General features: G+C 36.0%; 1 protein-coding gene across 2 annotated transcripts in view; it reads right to left on the bottom strand.

Annotated features, from left to right (window-relative positions):
• The window catches only part of LOC121382781 (lysine-specific demethylase 3B-like), a 152,578-nt gene that overhangs the window by 91,317 nt on the left and 42,074 nt on the right, over positions 1 to 19,187 (bottom strand). For both annotated transcript variants that reach the window (XM_041512380.1, XM_041512379.1), the window contains exon 3: positions 15,446 to 15,562. In XM_041512380.1, coding sequence (XP_041368314.1) covers positions 15,446 to 15,562 — 117 coding nt within the window. The remainder of the gene's footprint in view (positions 1 to 15,445; positions 15,563 to 19,187) is intronic.

The following is a 19,187-nucleotide window of genomic DNA, read 5'->3' on the forward strand; positions in this document are numbered from 1 at the left end:
TCTGGGTAAGGAGCAAGATTTTTACCTACATAACACTACATTTTAAATGTTTACCTACATAACACTACATTTTAAATGTTTACCTACATGACACATTTTAAATATGCATTGAATAAAAATATGACATGATGGCACAGAAAACAAACATTAATTCAATAATGATCATTTATTCAAAAATTCAAAGTTTGTAAAATCAATTAGCCCACTATATCTAATCACCAGATTATATGATGTAATAACTTTCTTAATATCTATGCATATAAGATTGCTTTACTCAGTATCAAATGCCAATATTATACATGTACAAATGTAAACATATATACACTGCATTCATATATTAAAAAAAGAATTACTAAAAATACACTGTAATACATTTTATGCATTACACTTTACAAGAACAAGCATCATGAACCATAGTGAATTAACATATATATGGATATAAAAAGACAGGCTATTTCTATGTGACAATTTTGCCAATATGATAATAAAACTCACACATACTTTTAGCAAGACACCATCAGATAGTACTAGTCTACTACAAAAAAACTCCAGAGAAGATTATGCAGAAATCAACATACTAAAATAGCATCAGGTTTTGTGTAATCTCTCACATAACCTCAGGTACATGAGTGGCTATTTCTGCCTTCAATGTACTCCTCAGGTAACCTGTTTAATGGGAACATGACACCTCCATTTGGCTTTATGCCAAAAGCTGTCAAGAGTGGGAAAAACATAGGCAGCTTAGTCATGTTCTGGTTTGTCAGTTTTGTAATATCAACTCACAAAAGCAAATATCGGATGACAGGCACAATTCATGTCCAATATAGCTAGGATTCCCTGTTCAAATTCACCACTGTCTCAAATGCTTTGAATTTACAGTTAATAAACATTTAAAAATACCCTTTGTTCACCCATATGTCATGATGTCTAGATTAAATATCAGTGCAGTTTACATGTATTTAATATCACTACAGTATTTACTAGTTTGAGTTTTGAAATATATTTTTTTTGATTAAATCGGCAGATGAAGTAAATTTCTCACAAAACATTCAATCATTTAAACCTCAGATATATCTCACTGAATCAGCCCTCAAAATAAGCAGCAGGTTACTTGATACTGCCGAGTGGTGACAAACTGGGTTACGACTCAATTTTTAAAGTTTTAATTAGACCGAAAATATAGATTTTTATTTAGATAGTTCAAGTTATAATTAATAATAGTGACAGCAACAGCGTAATTCATTTGATTGTTTGTGTGGTTGCATGCTTATATTTATACTTTATTGCCATGTACCAAAGTGCACATGTAACCATTTTATTTAGTTTTAATCCATAATTTGTTATGGGTACGAGCTGGTATGAAGTGCTTTGTATACGAGTATGAACTGGTAGAGTGGTAGAGTAAGAAATAAAGTTAATATCATGTGTAGTATCTGTTCAGTAGGTTCCCTTCTATTGTCACAAGATGAAATCCCACAAAAAAGTCAAATGGCATCAATTAGTTTTTACCACCATATAGCATTATGGTAAACATAATTAGAAACATTTATTATAACTTAAATTCATTTGAATATAAAGCTATTCCATACAGGAAATGTCATCGCTTGAGAAAATGGTGCAAACCATGCAATGAGAACTGAAACTTTGTTTTGAAAGAAGTGTCAGTTACATAAAAACAAGCAGTGGTAACTGATAGGGAAACTGACCAATCATTTGCGACTTTTATTTGAGGGCTGCTAAATTAAACACCAATATAGGGAATCAAAATATTATTGCATATGACGATGTTAGAATTTATTGTTAAATAACCTATTTGGAACGCAAATGCAAACTAAAGCAGAAGAATGTGTTGTAGCAAGCCATATTTAAACAAATAACTTTTGTCTGGGTCAAAGTTTGAGGTGCACCCAACTTTTGATAAAGCAGTAAATACCACAACTTCTGTCATTGGTGATAAATATGAGTGTGTTTGTTGTAAAAAAAAAAAAAAAAGTTTCATCCGGGCAAAAAAATGCATATAATTGATTTTATCTAGTACCACTGTGTCAAGTAGCCTTGTGCTTGAAACATGTATGGGGTACCAGTAAAAAAACAAAGTACTCAAATTTTGTGCGGAACTAGGATAGTCATAGACACTATCCGTTATCTCTGAAATGAGCAGCTAAATCCCCAATGTTTTCTTATTTACTTTGAGGAAGAGGGGTGGTAGTATTTATATCTGTGGTATATATGTCGATTGAGACGCTGCAGGCAGGAGTTTTAGCCACATATGGTACTATTGTCGTCTATGGGATCAGGGTATGCACTTGAGATTTTTTTTTGACTGGCCCATCGGGCCACTCACAGCAACACTGTAACTCGCCCGTATAACTTTTGACTTGCCCGTATAACTTTTGAATGGCCCGCGATCGAATGTCGTTAAAAAAAGAACTTACTTAAATTGCATTTTAAAAACATGTTATCTTATCATATAAACAATAATAACAACAGAAAAGAAGGAAACAGAACTTGTTTTAGTTAGATTACAAACTGTTGTAATTAAATTATAATTATTATGTTGTCACGCAATAAAAAATCTGGAACATTTTACCAAGGCTCGGTCTTGGAATAAATAAGGTGCTGTTATGGCCGTATGACAAGGATTGGTATAGTAGACTCGGTATATTCGGTAACAAAAATGAAAACGTTCCAACACAATGTAACTTCGGAAAACCTCAGGCTCATAAACAAAATCATAGCGTAGCGGAATGTGACGAGTTGTTCCGATTGTAACTAAATGGAAAGTAAAGACGGACATGGCCGAGGTGTTCCGATTGAACCTAGAGACAAGCTATGGGGAACCAAATGTGAACTGATCAACACCAGAGAGTTCATCAGGAACATATAAATCCTGATCTAAATTAAGAGTTGTAACCAACAGTGTTTGACGCAGAAGAAGAAGAACCTACGAATACATTTACGTGGCCGAGGTTTTCCGAATACATAATCAAAATCGGCCGAGGTTTTCCGAATACATAATCAAAATCGGCCGAGGCATTCCGAATGGTTTTAGACTGTTTGATAGACTGGGGAAGTGGCCGCTATTATGTCCTATATGGGTTTGGTTGCACAGATATTAACAGGAAACCAGTTGAAGACAATAAATAAAAAATAACTTTCCGATCTTTTACAAACATTAGTTATTAGAAATTTCCAGTCGCATGTCTGGTGACACATGATAAGGTTTTGACTTGCCCGATGCTATTTTGACTCGCCATGGGCGGTCTGGCGACTGTAAAGTGCACACCCTGTGGGATTCAATTCGGTGGAATACACCCAATAGCATGCTACGTTTCTTGATCTTTAGGTACAGAAGTGCAAACATTTAAAACTTGACAAACCACCTATTCCACAGCTTTGTTAGAAACTGATAACAAATATGACAGCTTTTGAAACTATATCCTAGCTGAGTAAAATGGCGTCACTGTTATTCTGCATGACTGTCAGCCATAAAGGTAAAGAGGTAATAAATTACTGCAAATGCATTCAAAGAGATTTGTCGGTGTGAAAGGTTTTATGTATCAGGTGACCACTTAAACAGTACAATAAATTTAACGCACAAAAAGAAAACTTTGAAAGAAGACAAAAAATACAGGTAAGTATTTCTTGATAACAATAAAATACTAACTATTCTACATGTACATGTTATAGTTATGGCTTAACTGAAATGCAATTTCAATACTACAAAGATATCCTTTGTGCAAACAATTTCTTTCAAATAAATGTCAAAACTGGCAAGGTTCCTAATTGCTTGTGGAAGTAGCTCCCCAACATTATTATTCACAGATCTCTAGCAGTTGCATACAAAATGTAGGTGGGTAAAAAAGGAAAGAAAATGGTTTATTTAACGACATACTCAAAACATTGTATTTACGGTTATATGGCGTTAACCATATGGTTAAGGACCACATAGATATTGAGAGGAAACCCGCTGTCGACACTTCATGGGCTACTCTTTTTTTATTAGCAGCAAGGGATCTTTTATATGCACCATCCCATAAGCAGGATAGCACATACCACAGCCTTTGATATACCAGTCGAAGTGGAACCAGAAATAGCCCAAAATGTAGGTGGGGTTCTAGATGTTAATGTGGGTCCTGAATAACATTTCCAGTCCTTATATGGCACTGAATGAATTAGTGACTGACTGTTCAATGACACCACAGCACAGAAATCGACAGTGTTGATGAAGGGTCCAAACAGACAATCATGCAGGATGCTAAATGATAATACTCAGTTTAATAATCTATGTTTTGACAACATATGTTCAACACTTGTTTTGACACCACCATCAACCTGTCAGCATTTTTTTTTGCACCATGTTAAAAATTGCCTATGAGACAATATTACAGAAAGTGTGTGTGTGTGTGTGGGGGGGGGGGGGTGGGGGGGGGGGGTGGTGGTGGTCAGAATGACCAAATTCATGATTTTATTTTTCAGTGTGTCAAGAAAGCTTCCCACCACATTTAGTTGGTAATGGTACATTACATCTGAGTAAATTTAACACGTGCACCTCAGGCCCCTGGTGTGTGTGTGTGTGTGTGTGTGTGTGTGTGTGTGATGACTGAATTCACAAATTAATTTTGGCTCAGGTGACCTAAAAAGCTCCCCACCCACACCAAAATATACTCAAAACAGATACTTTCAAATTTTACAACTCTAATATCTCCTACTGGTCACTAGAAAAAACAAATATACTGACAGCCATAGAAAACGCAGCACTCATTAATTTTGCTCATTGTTTGAATTGTGGAGATGCGGTCTGAAATATAGGGTAGAATGAATACAATGGAATGTAAAGTCACGTCAAACTGTATTTTGTACACGTGCTGAAGCATGTATTGTTCGGGAGCAGAATTCTTGAAAATCTTCAAATGCACATGCAAGTCATGCCACTGGAACTTTACAGTACCAGTTCTACAGCTATAAAGCCAGAAAGTTGAGTTATCAGATTCACATGTTGTGATCGACCTTAGGTTAATGCAACGACGTTCACGATGCCACAACTTTCTGGCATTGAGAGGGAACGAGCCATAGAATGTCTTAGAGCCGGCTTGTCGGCGAGGGAAGTGGCCCGTAGATTCAATTGCCACAACTCTACGATTGTGAGACTGCAACATCGCCTACGACAAACTGGCACCCAATGTAATCGACTCTGCCCTGGTTCACAACGTGTCATTACCCACTACCAAGACCAGCAAATTTACCTGTCTCACCTGCGCAACAGATTTCAACAAGCAGCCATGCCCAAACGGTCCCATCAGCCAACAGACCATACAACGCCGACTACGGGAGCAGGGTCTGCAACCAAGAAGACCCTACGTTGGACACATCCTGATACAGCGGCATCAACAACAGCAAATTCAGTGGGCTTGAACGCATTGTTGATGGATACAACGCCACTGGGGACAGATCCTCTTTACAGATGGATCCAAATTTCATCTCAGCTATACCGATAGGTGGATGCGGGTGTGGCGGTGAAGTGGTGAAAGATACGCCAACTGTTGTGTCCATGAGGTGAATCGCTCAGGTGGTGGTAGTGTGATGATATGGGGAAGAATCAGCATGCAAAGTAGGACAGAAATTCACATCTTCCGAGGACGTTGCAATGCCCAAACGTACAGAAACGAGGTCTTCCAAAGCCACATCATGCCCCACATGGCAGCTAACCCTCATCTATAGACGTTACAACATGATAACGCCAGGCATCACATGGCTAGACTCACCATGGCCTATATGAACCAGCAACACATCAATGTTCATCCATGGCCATCTCTGTCACCCGACCTATAGAACATGTTTGGGATGCAATGGGACGATTACTCTGGCTACAAGCCCTTGTTTACATTCTTCAGCAAATGGAGGCAAATTTAGTTAGCATGTAGCATCAGATCCCCCAGGCCTTTATCAGGAGGGTAATCTGCTCCATGAGACGTCACTGTGCTGCCATATTGGATGCCTATGGTAGCCACACCCGATATTGACATTTTGTACCACATAACCAGAAATTCTGTTTGGTACCCCACGCACAATAAGTGCTGGTTAATGAAAATTAAAGGATGCTACCAACCTCTTGGACTTTGTCATCTCTTTGCAGTATCTTTTTTGTAATACAGTGCCTGAATAGAATTTGCTTGCTACTTTCACTGATTTAATGACACTTGATTTGGTGCTGCGTTTTCTATGGCTGTCAGTATATTACTCTGGGTTGGATTAAGAATTTGTTGGAACTTGCTTGGATGCCTTTGAATTACAAATATTATTGTAAAATTAACATTTTTAAATTAACTATTAATTATAATTATTATTACTTTTATATCATTAACGTTTGTTTTTGTTTAATGACACCACTAGAACACATTGATTTATAAATCATTTGGTAATTTTTGACGTATTGTCTTAGAGATGAAACCCGCTACATTTTTCATTAGTAGCAAGGGATCTTTTATTATATATGCATCATCTCACAGACATTCAATAGCCGATGATTAATAAATCAATGTGCTCTAGTGGTGTCATTGAACAAAACAATCTTTTAAAAGACAGGATAGCATATGCCATGGCATTTGGTATACTAGTCATGGTGCACTGGAACGAGCAAGAAATAGCCCAATGTGTTCGATCCTAAAACAAACACACATCAGGCAAGCACTTTACCTCTGGGCTATGTCCCACTCTCTTTTATATCATACACAATATCATATTCATGTTTCCAAATAGGTTTTTAACCTATATATATTAATTTTTATTTATTCAATTAGACTTAGTTAATTGATCTAGTAATTAACTCGATGTATACTAAATGTGTAACCTTATGGAAATAAATGAGGTACCCGGTGTGTTCGACAAAAAAATAAAATTGGTTACCTATACTATAGCTATTTTAAAATATGTTTGCCATGCACAAAATGCTCACCGTCAGCAATTTTGAGCCTGCTTATAGCAATTTAAACCAGTAACTTGTATAACAAATATAAAAACCAGAATTACCAAATGTTTGACATCTAATAACCAATAATTAATAAATCAATGTACTCTAGTGGTGTCGTTAAACAAAACAAACAAAAAATAACTTTCTACCCAACAGCAAACCCTGACAAAACAGAAATCATGGCAGTTACCATTAGTGCCTTCTGCAAATATTCGCATTTGTTTTCCAATTAAATTGATGTATTAAATGTACATGCAATTAACATTTAATTGACTAAATGTTCAAGAACAGTGAGTAGACGCACATGCAGGAAAATTTGTAAGGGCATCTAAGCAGTCTCCAACTGAGTCTGTGTGTCGGACTCATCGAGAATGCCAAATGCAGGAATTTCTAAGGAAAAGCGAGGAAACACTCCCTCTTGAAAAATTAAATGTTCTCAAATGCAATGTCCTGCATTCTACAAGTAAACTTCAACTTAACAATAGAGGTGTATACTTTTTTAATATGAAAAAACCCACAAAAATCTCTTTTGTACACTCGTTTGTTATGACCCTCCCCCCAACCCAACAAAAAACAACAACGAAAATTAATGTTATTCACTGTAAAATCATTAACTCAAAGTAGCATATTTTCAATGATCATTCTAAAATAAAGGGTTAAAGTTAAAAACAACAACAACATAAACTCATTTCCAATTTTCCTTCATTCTGATAACAATTTGATTTGGTTTTTTAACATTCACAAATTAAAGGAAATAAACATATTTAGTAATACAGTGCTTACAAGTGCTTTGTATAATGTGTAACTGTTTGACAGGTACAGTTTAAATTTTAATTTAAACTGCTTATGTTTTGGTGGGAGTTAATTTTTGTGTGGACAAGTGAAATTTGAGAGTTACTTGACTTGCCCGGTGGGTAACTGAACATTTTAGGATGTAGCCAGTCCTGCTGCAAATATATTTATTGATTATACAGTCAGGTCTGAAGAACAACAACAAGTACATTGCAGACAAGGAGAGCAGATATTTAAAGTAAGACTACTGACTTGTCCAGATTAATCAACATGGCCTCAAATGGGTTTCCAGCAATAACAAAATATTTGTCTTGCAGCAAAACAAAACTAGAGCACATTGATTCATTTATCATAGGCTATTAGATGTCAAACATTTAGTAATGTTGACATATAGTCTTAGAGAGAAAACCCACTACATTTTTCCATTAGTAGCAAGGGATCTTTTATATACACCATCCCATAGATAGGATAGCACATACCACAACCTTTGATGTACCATTCGTGGTGCATTGGCTAGAACAAGAAATAGACCAATGGGCCCATTGACAGGGATTTATCCCAGACCGACCACACACCAAGCGAGCGCTTTACCACTAAGCACAATTTGTATAGACTAACACACTTTGAGACAACCATTATTAAAGAGTTAAAGGTGCTCTGTCACAGATGGTTGACCTAATTAATGACCTAACAAAGTATTATCTGAAAATATATAGGGAATAACTGGTTACTGTCTTAACCCGTTTCCTGCCGTTGACGTGTATACACGTTAAGCGTCATCACAATGACGTCACTTTGCATTGTTTTCATTTAAAAATCGTTTTCATAATTAATTGTTGACATTTTTAGAAAATATCAATAAATAGTCTTAGAATGACATATCCAAATATTTGCTAAATTGTTGTTGTACATCTTATGGGTTTTTTTAAAACAAAAAATACCCGTCAAATGGCGCGTGCTATTGTTTGTTATGGTTTCTTGTTTTTTGGTAGCGGTTTCTTTTATCTCTACAAAGTTGTCATAATGAACTACATTATGACAGTTGCATTAAAATAGAACAAGTATCACTTTTAATGCCTAAAAAAAGGTACAAACACAATCAAATAGTTGTAATCCGACGGCATAAACAGTCATCGAAAAGCGCCATTTCCCTATTTCTATTTATAAACAACAGGTCATGTGACAGCACATTTCCCGCATACAATTTGACAGCAGTCGGATACATTGCTTGCATGTGCTGCTAACTGTTTTCATTAATAATTACAACGTGGTTACTTATACTACAGCAGACAATATTCTAACTAGCTACATGTATGTTTGCTTGAACAGTTATGTCGACTATATGATCGAATACGTACATGTGCTCGGTGTTCGTCGTTGTTTTGTTGTGTTGTTTTTCTGCCAGTTTTTCCTTTTTCCTTTTCAATATGACATATTACATTCACATTGGTATTAACCACTACTGAGTGGATATATATTTGTTTTCATTTTTTTTTAAATGAATTACAAACAATAGGTTAAGAATATCTTCTTAACTAGTCTGGGGAATACCGTGACCTACATTATTTTCAATAACCAATCACAAAACATTCTTGTTGCGTGTCACACATAATTATGTGGCGCCACGGTTTTTTGTTTTATTATTGAAATAGATTAAAGCATGTACTATACTGTACCAGTCGCGAATCCAAGGATTGTGTGTGTGTGTGTGTGTGTGTGGGGGGGGGGGAAGAAGTGCTGTGCATGGCTTTTTATGAATAAGTTAGTGTATATAAGCAGTGACCGTTTTGTAATTATGTTTGTATGGTGGATGACAATTTTTTAAAAATCAGGCATGTGTGCTGGGATTTTAGGTAGGGTCGTCTGGGGGTGGGTGGGTGGGTGGGTAGGGGCAGGCGTCCCATTCCCTGCACACACATCTGCAAATGTAAATTAATCATCATGAGGTAAACTGTAGTTGTGTAGTGCTTCGTTTGAAACCCTGTATTATGTATAGCTGGTTGGCAGTAACGCTAAAACTAATAAATGTTGTTTTTTAGTTGGTGGTATCTTCGTTTAATTCGGGCACAAATTAGCCTGCCCTTCTCCCTCTCCCACTCCTACAAAACAAAACGGGATCTCGTACGCTTATAATTAGTACATCAGGCCTGTAGGTACCAATTGGTGTGGATGCGTCGGGGGTATACACACCCTCACCGCGAGGTCCAATTTTTTTTTCCATGCAACAGTTATCAAACGTTTTTTTAGAACACTGACACGGTCCTTTTTTCGTTTTACGCAACACCCCCAAAAAATTGTGCAGTAACTATATGGACCTATATAAAATGTGAAAATTACAGTAGGATAATGGTTTACAATAGATTCAGAGTAAGTAATCACGTTTTTTATTTTAAAAATATGGTGATACTTTTTTTTTTTTAAATAACAAAAAAACAAAACAAAATGCCACGTACTTTAGCAGGGCAGACACTGTTGTGTAGGCAACGGCCCGAAACATTATTTTTGTCTCAAAAATCGTTAAACAAATATTTAATGCAAATAAAATGTTGTATTCAGGATGTAATAATCACAAATCATAAAACGATCCTATATTGTTAATAAAAATATCAAAGAAAAATCGCAAAAACATCAAAGTTTAGTTTGACCCAGATAAAATACTTCGCGGGACCAACTGCCAGTGATTTCTTCTTCTTTCACTCCCTCAATAAACATGTCAGAAGAAGTTTCACAAATATAAATTCATGATTCCGATAATAATGTATTCAGGATTTACTTTTGTGACATCTCAAGTGACCTATGGCGGTAGGGAGCACATTTTCTACGTCCGCTCGGACTAGTGTGTGTCACGCATAAACGTTTCATGTTTTTGACTTCTCAAAAAGTTCTTAATCAGTTCCAACTTAATTTTGTGCCACACATAAACACATTCCAACCTCCCTCTGCAAGGGCCTAAGTGACAGGGCCCAAAATGAAAAAAAATGAAGCGGCATCAGGGCCGTAGCTAGCTTGGAGGTTGGAGGTTGGAGGGGGGGGGGGGGGGGGGGGGGGGGCAAAAAAAAATAATTAAAATCCGGAAAGCATTATAGAAACTTAAAGAAAATTCTCTTCTTAACCGTTTAAGGAGTTTTAGACTATTAACTACTAGTAGTCTTAGAGAGAAAAAACCCTAAATTTTTTCATTAGTAGCAAGGCATCTTTTATATACCGTACACCATCCCAAAGACAGGATAGTACATATCAAAGCCTTTGATATACCAGTCATGGAGCACTGGCTGGAACGAGATATAGCCCAGTGAACCCGCCGAAGGGAATCAATCCCAAACCAACTGCGCTTTACTACTGGGCTGCATCTCGCCCCTGGTGTGAGAGGAATGCATTGTGTGTGTGTGTGTGTGTGTGTGTGTTGTTGTTGTTAAAATAATAGAAAAAGTTTATTGATACTGATGTTTTAAGTATTTAACCTCCCAGAAATGACTGCAAAATGGTGTCTTGCACCTTCCATGCTCATTGGTTCATTGTTTAAATCCTAGTTACAGCCCTGAATAGCTATATAGGGTTGCAAATGAATCACTACATATTTTTACATGGATTACAGCTAATATTGTGTCAGAGTAAAATGATGGAAATACATCGTGAAAAGGTTTTAGGCCAGCTCATTTGCCCGAAATGCTATACCTGGATAATAATATATAAAGGCAAATAGATGACCAGTGTATATAACTTGTGAATGTCCCCTAGGTGGGGATGGAGTTCACAATAGTTATATAGAAATTGCATATCTGTGACCCATTTCTTTGTGAATTTGGTCATTCTACCCCTCTCCTAAGGGTGGGGCACAGATAGGGGGAAATTAAGCCAATTGTCGTGTCCAGGAATACCATAAAAATATAAATTTTACGAATTTCGTTAATGTTGTGTCTCCTGTCCCCCCTCGCCTCAGGTAGGAGACAAATTCATTAAACCATCTATCATATAGACAAATGCATTTAAACTATTATGTCTTCAGAAATACTAGACCATTTCCAACCAAATTTATTTGGAAAACCCAAAACCATAAATTTGGTCATTTTAATCTCCCAAGGAAAATGGGTGCCCCACACTCCATGTGTTTGGTAGTTGTGGTCAGCAATTTACTCAGGTGACCATTTAGATCTATTTTGTATCATGCATAAGTGTTCAACACTGGATACACATTATGTATACGGTACATATTTAATTAGGGCTCACATGTTGACGTTTGTTTCTTTAGGTTTAAAACATTTTTTAGGTGAATTTTACATCTTTTTTTTACATTTGTGACCGTGTGAAGCACTATTGCAAGTATCTTGTGTCACAATAAATTACTGAAATGCATAAAATACTTTTTACTATTTCTATTATTCTAATATCAGTGTTCAGGGTTTCTGCCAGAGGGTGAAGGGTAAAATTATGTACCCTAAAATCTTGGGAATGAATGGATACGTTTTAATAATTTTTAGAACGATTATAGTAAGATAGCTGCTTAAAGTTTGTACATGAAATGCAGTGTCCAATTTCAAAAGATTCCAAACCCCATAGTAATAGGCATAGCCACCTAGTAGCGGCAGTTATGATCTGGAGTTTCCAAGTACCCTCAAATTATTGATTACTGGTGTCCTTTACTTTTGACCTTATGACCCAAAAGTTGTATGCACACAGCAAATAGTTTCCAGTTTTACATACCTTACCATGGTAACTATAGTTTGCATTGGTTACCATGGTAACAGTTTCGATCTGGGTACCATGGTAATATATAGTTTTGAACTGGTTACCATGGTAACAGAATTAATAAGCTTCATATATCTTTTCTACAGGCATAGTACAATTATGTCACTATACATTGTTTTTTCTCAGTCCTTGAAAATGATATTTTTTTTGAAATTTGTTTTCTGTTATGCATTGGTTACCTTGGTAACATATATTCACAATTTTCACACTTCTCTTGTAAACAGCTGGGAGCGTATTATTACATCATTATACAGTGATTTGTATTCAAATAAATTAATTTAAAACATTTCATATGGGAAACGGTTTCTCTTTTTGCATTGGTTACCATGGTAAAAGAATTAATAATATTCATTTGAAAATTACAGGAAGTGAAAGGGCATATACCTTTTTGAAAATCTTGTGTCATTTGACAAAGCTATATAAAGTAATATAGACAGTATACATATTTTCAGTATCTATGTAATGTTGGACACAATTTCCACAAGTTACAAAAATGCGTATGTGCATTTGACCCTATTATTCAAAAACAAAATTGGCTGTCTACTTAATTCTTTTTCTAAATCGAGTAGTATGGTTAATAGATCACACCACAGACTTAAATGAAAAGCAAAATATTAATTTTAAATTAAAGTTTACATAATTATTAATAAAAAATGGTATATTAAAAGTTGCAGCTGTTGCCATGGTAACATAAATAATATAACTGATTATAAAATGTTAGCGTTACATAGGTGGATATTCTTAGTATATATATGTGTATAATTTCATGCTGAAATGTCAACTGATTTTAATAATATTACCAGAAATGTATAATAGTTAATGTTGGAAATTATGTTCATAATTTACAAAAAATGTGTTGATAGCCGAATGCGCATCTGAGCCTATTTTTCAGAAAAACTGCGGTTGTCGACTTAATTTTTTCTTTACATCAAGCAGTATGGTTAATAAATCACAGCATAGACTTAAATTAAAAGAAAAATATTAGTTTTTAATTAAGTTTTCATAATTATTAATGAAAATATGGTATATTGAAATTTGCAGCTGTTGCAATAATATAACAGACTATAAAATGTTAGCGTTACATAGGTGGATATTCTTAGTATATGTGTGTGTAATTTCATGCTGAAATGTCAACTGATTTTAATAATATTACTAAAAATGTATAATAGTTAATGTTGGACATTATCTTCATAATTTACAAAAAAGTGTTGATGACAGTATGTGCATTGCACCCTATTATTCTGAAAAAAATGGCAGTCTGCTTAATTTTTTTCTTTAAATCAATCACTATGCTTAATAAATCACAGCATACACTTAAATTAAAAGAAAAATAGTAGTGTTTTATTCATGTTTTCTTAATTATTAATGAAAAAATTGTATATTGAAATTTGCAGCTGTTGCCATGGTAACATAAATAAAATAACCATCTACAAAATGCTATCATTACGTAGGTGGATCATTATAGTATATATGGGTGTAATTTCATGTTAAAATGCCCATGGATTTTAAAGGGACATACCCTAGTTTCAACCCGTGAAAATTAACACTAAGTTCAGTTAATATACAAACCTGTAACACATTTGGATAAAGTTACAATTGAGTGAAACCTGAGTCTGTGACTTTGAAATGGTGAAATACCCTCTAAAAATAGACGAAAACTCGACTCCATAACTGTTACTCCTCAGATACACGTGCATTTTTTAAAATATGAGAAATGCATTTTGTGATATTAAAAACACCAGGATGACCAAAAACACTTCGAACGTACAGAAATTGATAATCTAAACAATAAAATTTAAGTAAAGTATGATTTAAGTTGTCAAAAATGGTTATAATAGTCAAAAATATATGTTAATGTTTAAAAACTAGGGTATGTCTCTTTAATAAAATTACTAGAAATGTAGAACAGGTGAAAATTCTTTAAATTTAGCAAAAAGAATGCGGCAGGATAAGGGTTAAGATATCGGCTTTATTCTGCGACGGTTAGAATGGCGAATGCAGCGAGGCTCTGCCGAGCTGCATTTGCCATTCGACGTGAGCAGGATAAAGCCGATATTTTAAGACAGTAACCAGTTATTTCTTTTATCCTGCAATCCTACAGGAATATCATTATACATTCCAGTTTTGTGTACGCAAATCGCGTATTGTCAACCTAGCAAGGCTTTTGCCGTATGACGTCATGCAAGAGGCACGACGTCATTATTGTAAGACGCTAGCTACATTCTGTCACATTAAAAAAGCGTTTCTAAACTCTAATTCATAAATTAGATAAATAAAATAAATTGTGTTGTTATCGCAAAACTTAAAGTTATTTGTATTTACTGCACTTCAACAAATGATTTAAAGAGTATGTTTTTTGAAAATCTACTCTGAAATACTCGAGTTGAGTCGGGCTTATGTCACATGACCTATATTTTTGGTCAGTGACCGAAAATATAGAGATTTATCTAGTCATCATATCTTGCCAATGTGATTGCTGGATAAATACATTTGATTTGTCGTTAAAAGTACTTTATTTAACTATCTACATAACTACCATAACCCACTTATTACTGATGTTTTGTAAAAATAATTGAATTATGTCAACGGTCCATAATTCAGGAAAACATAACGGCTATTTGGAGCAAAGAGGTGTGATGTATTATTTTTGTAATGCAATGTCAAAACAATTTGCCAAGCTCGTGTAACAACAAACCCACTCAAATTCAAGCAACATCATTGCAAAACATAATCAACATACAGCAGAATGATGGTTTAAAAAAGTGAACATTTGATGAAAAATATCATTCTATTTACTTAATTAGTCACACAAGTCCAGAACCAGACCAACCAGCCAGTCTGCTTAGATATTGTGTGTGTGGTTGTTTTTTAACAGGAAATGTAGTTAGTGCTAATAATAACAATCAACCTGTAAACTTTATAAAAAATCTTATTTACCTGGTAATATGACAGTTCTTTATCATCCACAAGACTCAGATCTCTGTCTAATAGAAATTCAACAGGTTTCTTTTTTGTGTGTGATAATCCAACCTTGTCAACAATAGGTTTGAACACCTGCAAAAAAACATAAAAACTACCAATTATGCATAATTAACTATCTCCAGCCTTTTACTACATCATTCTGCAGTCATCAATGATGTTTATTATTGTCTAACTAATTTTAGTCAAATTTAGAAAATTTGTTTCTAATTTTTATTATTATTCATACTTACTTATGGTACAACAACCATGCTATACAACCTGAGTCATCTCCTCCACTGCAGAATTCTTGTCGCACCTCAACAAAATTTGACAATGTCGAATAATGCTCTAGAACTGGAGGCAAGCTTGACTAACACTTTCCGACAAAGAGCTTCCATCTCCAACAGATTGATATGGAGGCTCCTTTCGAAGGCAGTCCACACACCTGACAAATGTCAGTCAACAAGATGCACACTGTACCCCTCTAGGAACGCATCAGTGAACAGTGACCAACTCCGGAGCCAGAGGGTGTAAGGAAACAACTTGGGAAAAGCACTTGTCAACAAGGCACTTTGAGATCAATGTATCCCAACAGCGGTCATCCCACACATGTGAGAGATGCCACTGGAGAGGTATCTTGAATTGTCTGAACCACACATTCAATGGGCTAGTGACTCAAGCTGTCCCAACAACCCGTACTGTGTATGCACTGAAATGCACTGCTCCTGCGAAAGATGCTGAGCCAGTGCCGTGAAATTGTGGAGGCGTGAATCCATTGGTCAAACGGATGCCTCCACAAGGTTGAAGACAACTCCGAGATACGTGAATACCTGAGTTGGCACCAGCTCAGACTTTACCCAGTTGGGAATAAATCCCAAGCAAAATATCATGTCAATGACCAGACTCACGCCTGCCAGACATGCCTGCTGAGACGAAGCTGGAATCAACCAGTCGTCCAAGTAGTTGCACATGTCCAACAAATGCACACTGCCTACCACAGCCTTGACTATGCAAGTAAAGGTGCAAGGACTCATGGGCAATCAGAAGGGCAGCACTCGAAACTCGTAAACTTTGCCATTGAATAGGAAGTGCAAGTACTTCCTAAAATCCTAATGAATCGGAACATGCAGGTAGGCGTCCTTCAGACAGAGCCCATTCCCCAACCTGGAGTATAGCCTGGACCGACTGCATCATCTCCATCTTCATGGAAGGAATGACCACTAACACATTCAGGGGCTTGAGGTTGAAAATCGGCCTCCATTCGCCATTTTTCTTTTGGGCAAAGAACAAATGGGAGTAAAACCCCTGGGAGTCCAAATCCACCTGGTGGATGGCACCTTTGCCGAGAAACTTGACAATCATTGTTTCCACCAGAACCCGCTCGTTGAACAATGGCATCGGAAGCATCTGGAGAGAAGAAGTGAGAGGGGGAACCAAAGAAAAGGAGATCCGATACCCCTCCATGACGACCGACAGAACCCAGGGTATAATCTACCATACATTCTGGGGCCGGTCACCAGCCCCATTCCCACGTAAATTCAAAATCCAATACCAAACTTTTTCCCAAATTACGACACAACAGTTTCCCAATTAAGATTCAAAAGTTGCTACTTGGAACTCATAATCCGGGCATTTCTATGCCAACAGTGAAAATGGCTTAATATTTTTTAATTGAATTTTCATTGAGTGTGCAATTTATTTGACAGGAAATAAGTTGTAGTTGCAGGAAAACACCTATTTTCTATGGCTGTACACTGCATTCATAGAAATCCCACCTTTCAAACTTGATACATAGAAAGCTCTTGTTTTCTTCATTCCAGGTAGCACATTATTGTTGGCCCCTACAGCCCAGTGTTCAAATACCCTCTACATTTCACTGTTGATATAATTTTGTTGGGCTTTATTCTTCACATTTTTGGTCATAAAACTTCATTGTCTAATCTATTTTTTTCATGGCAGTCTCTTTAACCAAGCATTAAAAATCCTGTAACGCGAGTCACAAAAAAGTCCCTTTTTTCTTACCACACTGAAGACCCTGGTAGAATTGAACTGCCAAAGGTATATCTGCATCCCCTGTCCTTACTTAAGAAAAAGACATCAACAACAGGACTGTCTCTCTTTCTCTGATACAATATTAGGCATGGGAGTATCTGTAATGCCAGTCACATGTAACACGAGTCACACACAAAAATGGGATAGAGTTACAATGATTTTACTGAATGTTATGGTTTTCTTTTAAATTTTTTAATCATGATAACCTTTAAATTAGTTTCAGAGATTTATCTAAGAGGTCACTGTGATAATTTCTCCCAAAATTCATATCACTTCCTGTTTGTTTATGAAACCACATGCTCATTAAGCAGAAACAAAATATTTTTATCCAACATCATCCACGAAGTTTTAAAGTAAAAGAATAGTGTAATTAATACTTAGGAACCATGTAAACAAAGTTGAACTGGAAGAAAGGGAAATTAAGGAAACCAATGGGGCTGTTTACTCTTTCACATTTTGACCAATGTAAGGTAAATAACTGAGGCCAATGCAGTAATGTACCAGAACAGATAAGCCTGCATACATGCCAATTTAACGTAACAATTTCGGTCATAGGATCGAGCCACCTCGGTGGACCCATTGTTTTTTCTTTCCCGACCAGCCAGTGCTCCACAACTGATTTATCAAAGGCTGTGGTATGTACTGTCCTGTCTTTGGGAAAGTGCATATATATATATACCTGCTGGCAAAAACTGGAAATGGCCAGCTAAACCTGATGAAATATTTTACACTCCCAACAAATCAGTAAAAAAATTTAAGCAACACTTCACTGTAAACCACCATTGTCATTTTGGGTTTCATGGTTTCTAACTGTCCAAAAAAGCTTCAATTTGGAGTTGCATGTATGCAAGACATTAGTGTCTTTTTTAAGGCTTCCTGCAAAACTATTAACCTTTTGCAAGAATCAGGGTTTATATTTTCAATCCCTAGAAGATGGTAAAACAAATTGATTCAATTCACAGATTCAAATTTGGGACCAAAAATTACTTCTAATATTTAGACATTGAAGGTTTAATGCCAAGTTTGGTCAAAGACATACTCTCCTGTAACCAAACTTCAGTTTTACAACAACACAAAGTTACAAATACATCATATTTGTGAGCTCAAGTGTACTTTATTAGTTATGGGAAATATTTAACGCAAGTCAGGTAACACGAGTCACACTGATTATGCAAGATCTTGCCTATATATGGATATTGTAATGTTTTGTAGTATATGTATCTCTATATAATTTGTCTCACATTATTTTGTACATGTATACAAATTTATTATTTTTGGCAAAGACCGTACGAAATACAAAATATTTCAGTCAAAGGTCATACCAAATGTTTGTTTGTTTGTTTTTGTTTAACGACACAACTAGAGCACATTGATTTATTAATCATCAGCTACTGGATGTCAAACATGGTCATTATGACACCGTCATAGAGAGGAAACCTGGTACAATATTTCCAATAGTAGCAAGGGATCTTTTATAAGAACCATCCCACAGACAGGATAGCGTATACCACAGCCTTTGATGTACCAGTCCTGGTGCACTGACAGGAACGAGAAATAGCCCAATGGGCCCACTGACAGAGATCGATCCCAAACCGACCATGCATCAACTGAATGCTTTACCACTGGGCTATGTCCCGCCATTCATGGGCTATAAAGCTTTAAATGT

Source organism: Gigantopelta aegis, chromosome 10 (genome assembly GCF_016097555.1).
Source record: "Gigantopelta aegis isolate Gae_Host chromosome 10, Gae_host_genome, whole genome shotgun sequence".
NCBI lineage: Eukaryota > Metazoa > Mollusca > Gastropoda > Neomphalida > Peltospiridae > Gigantopelta > Gigantopelta aegis.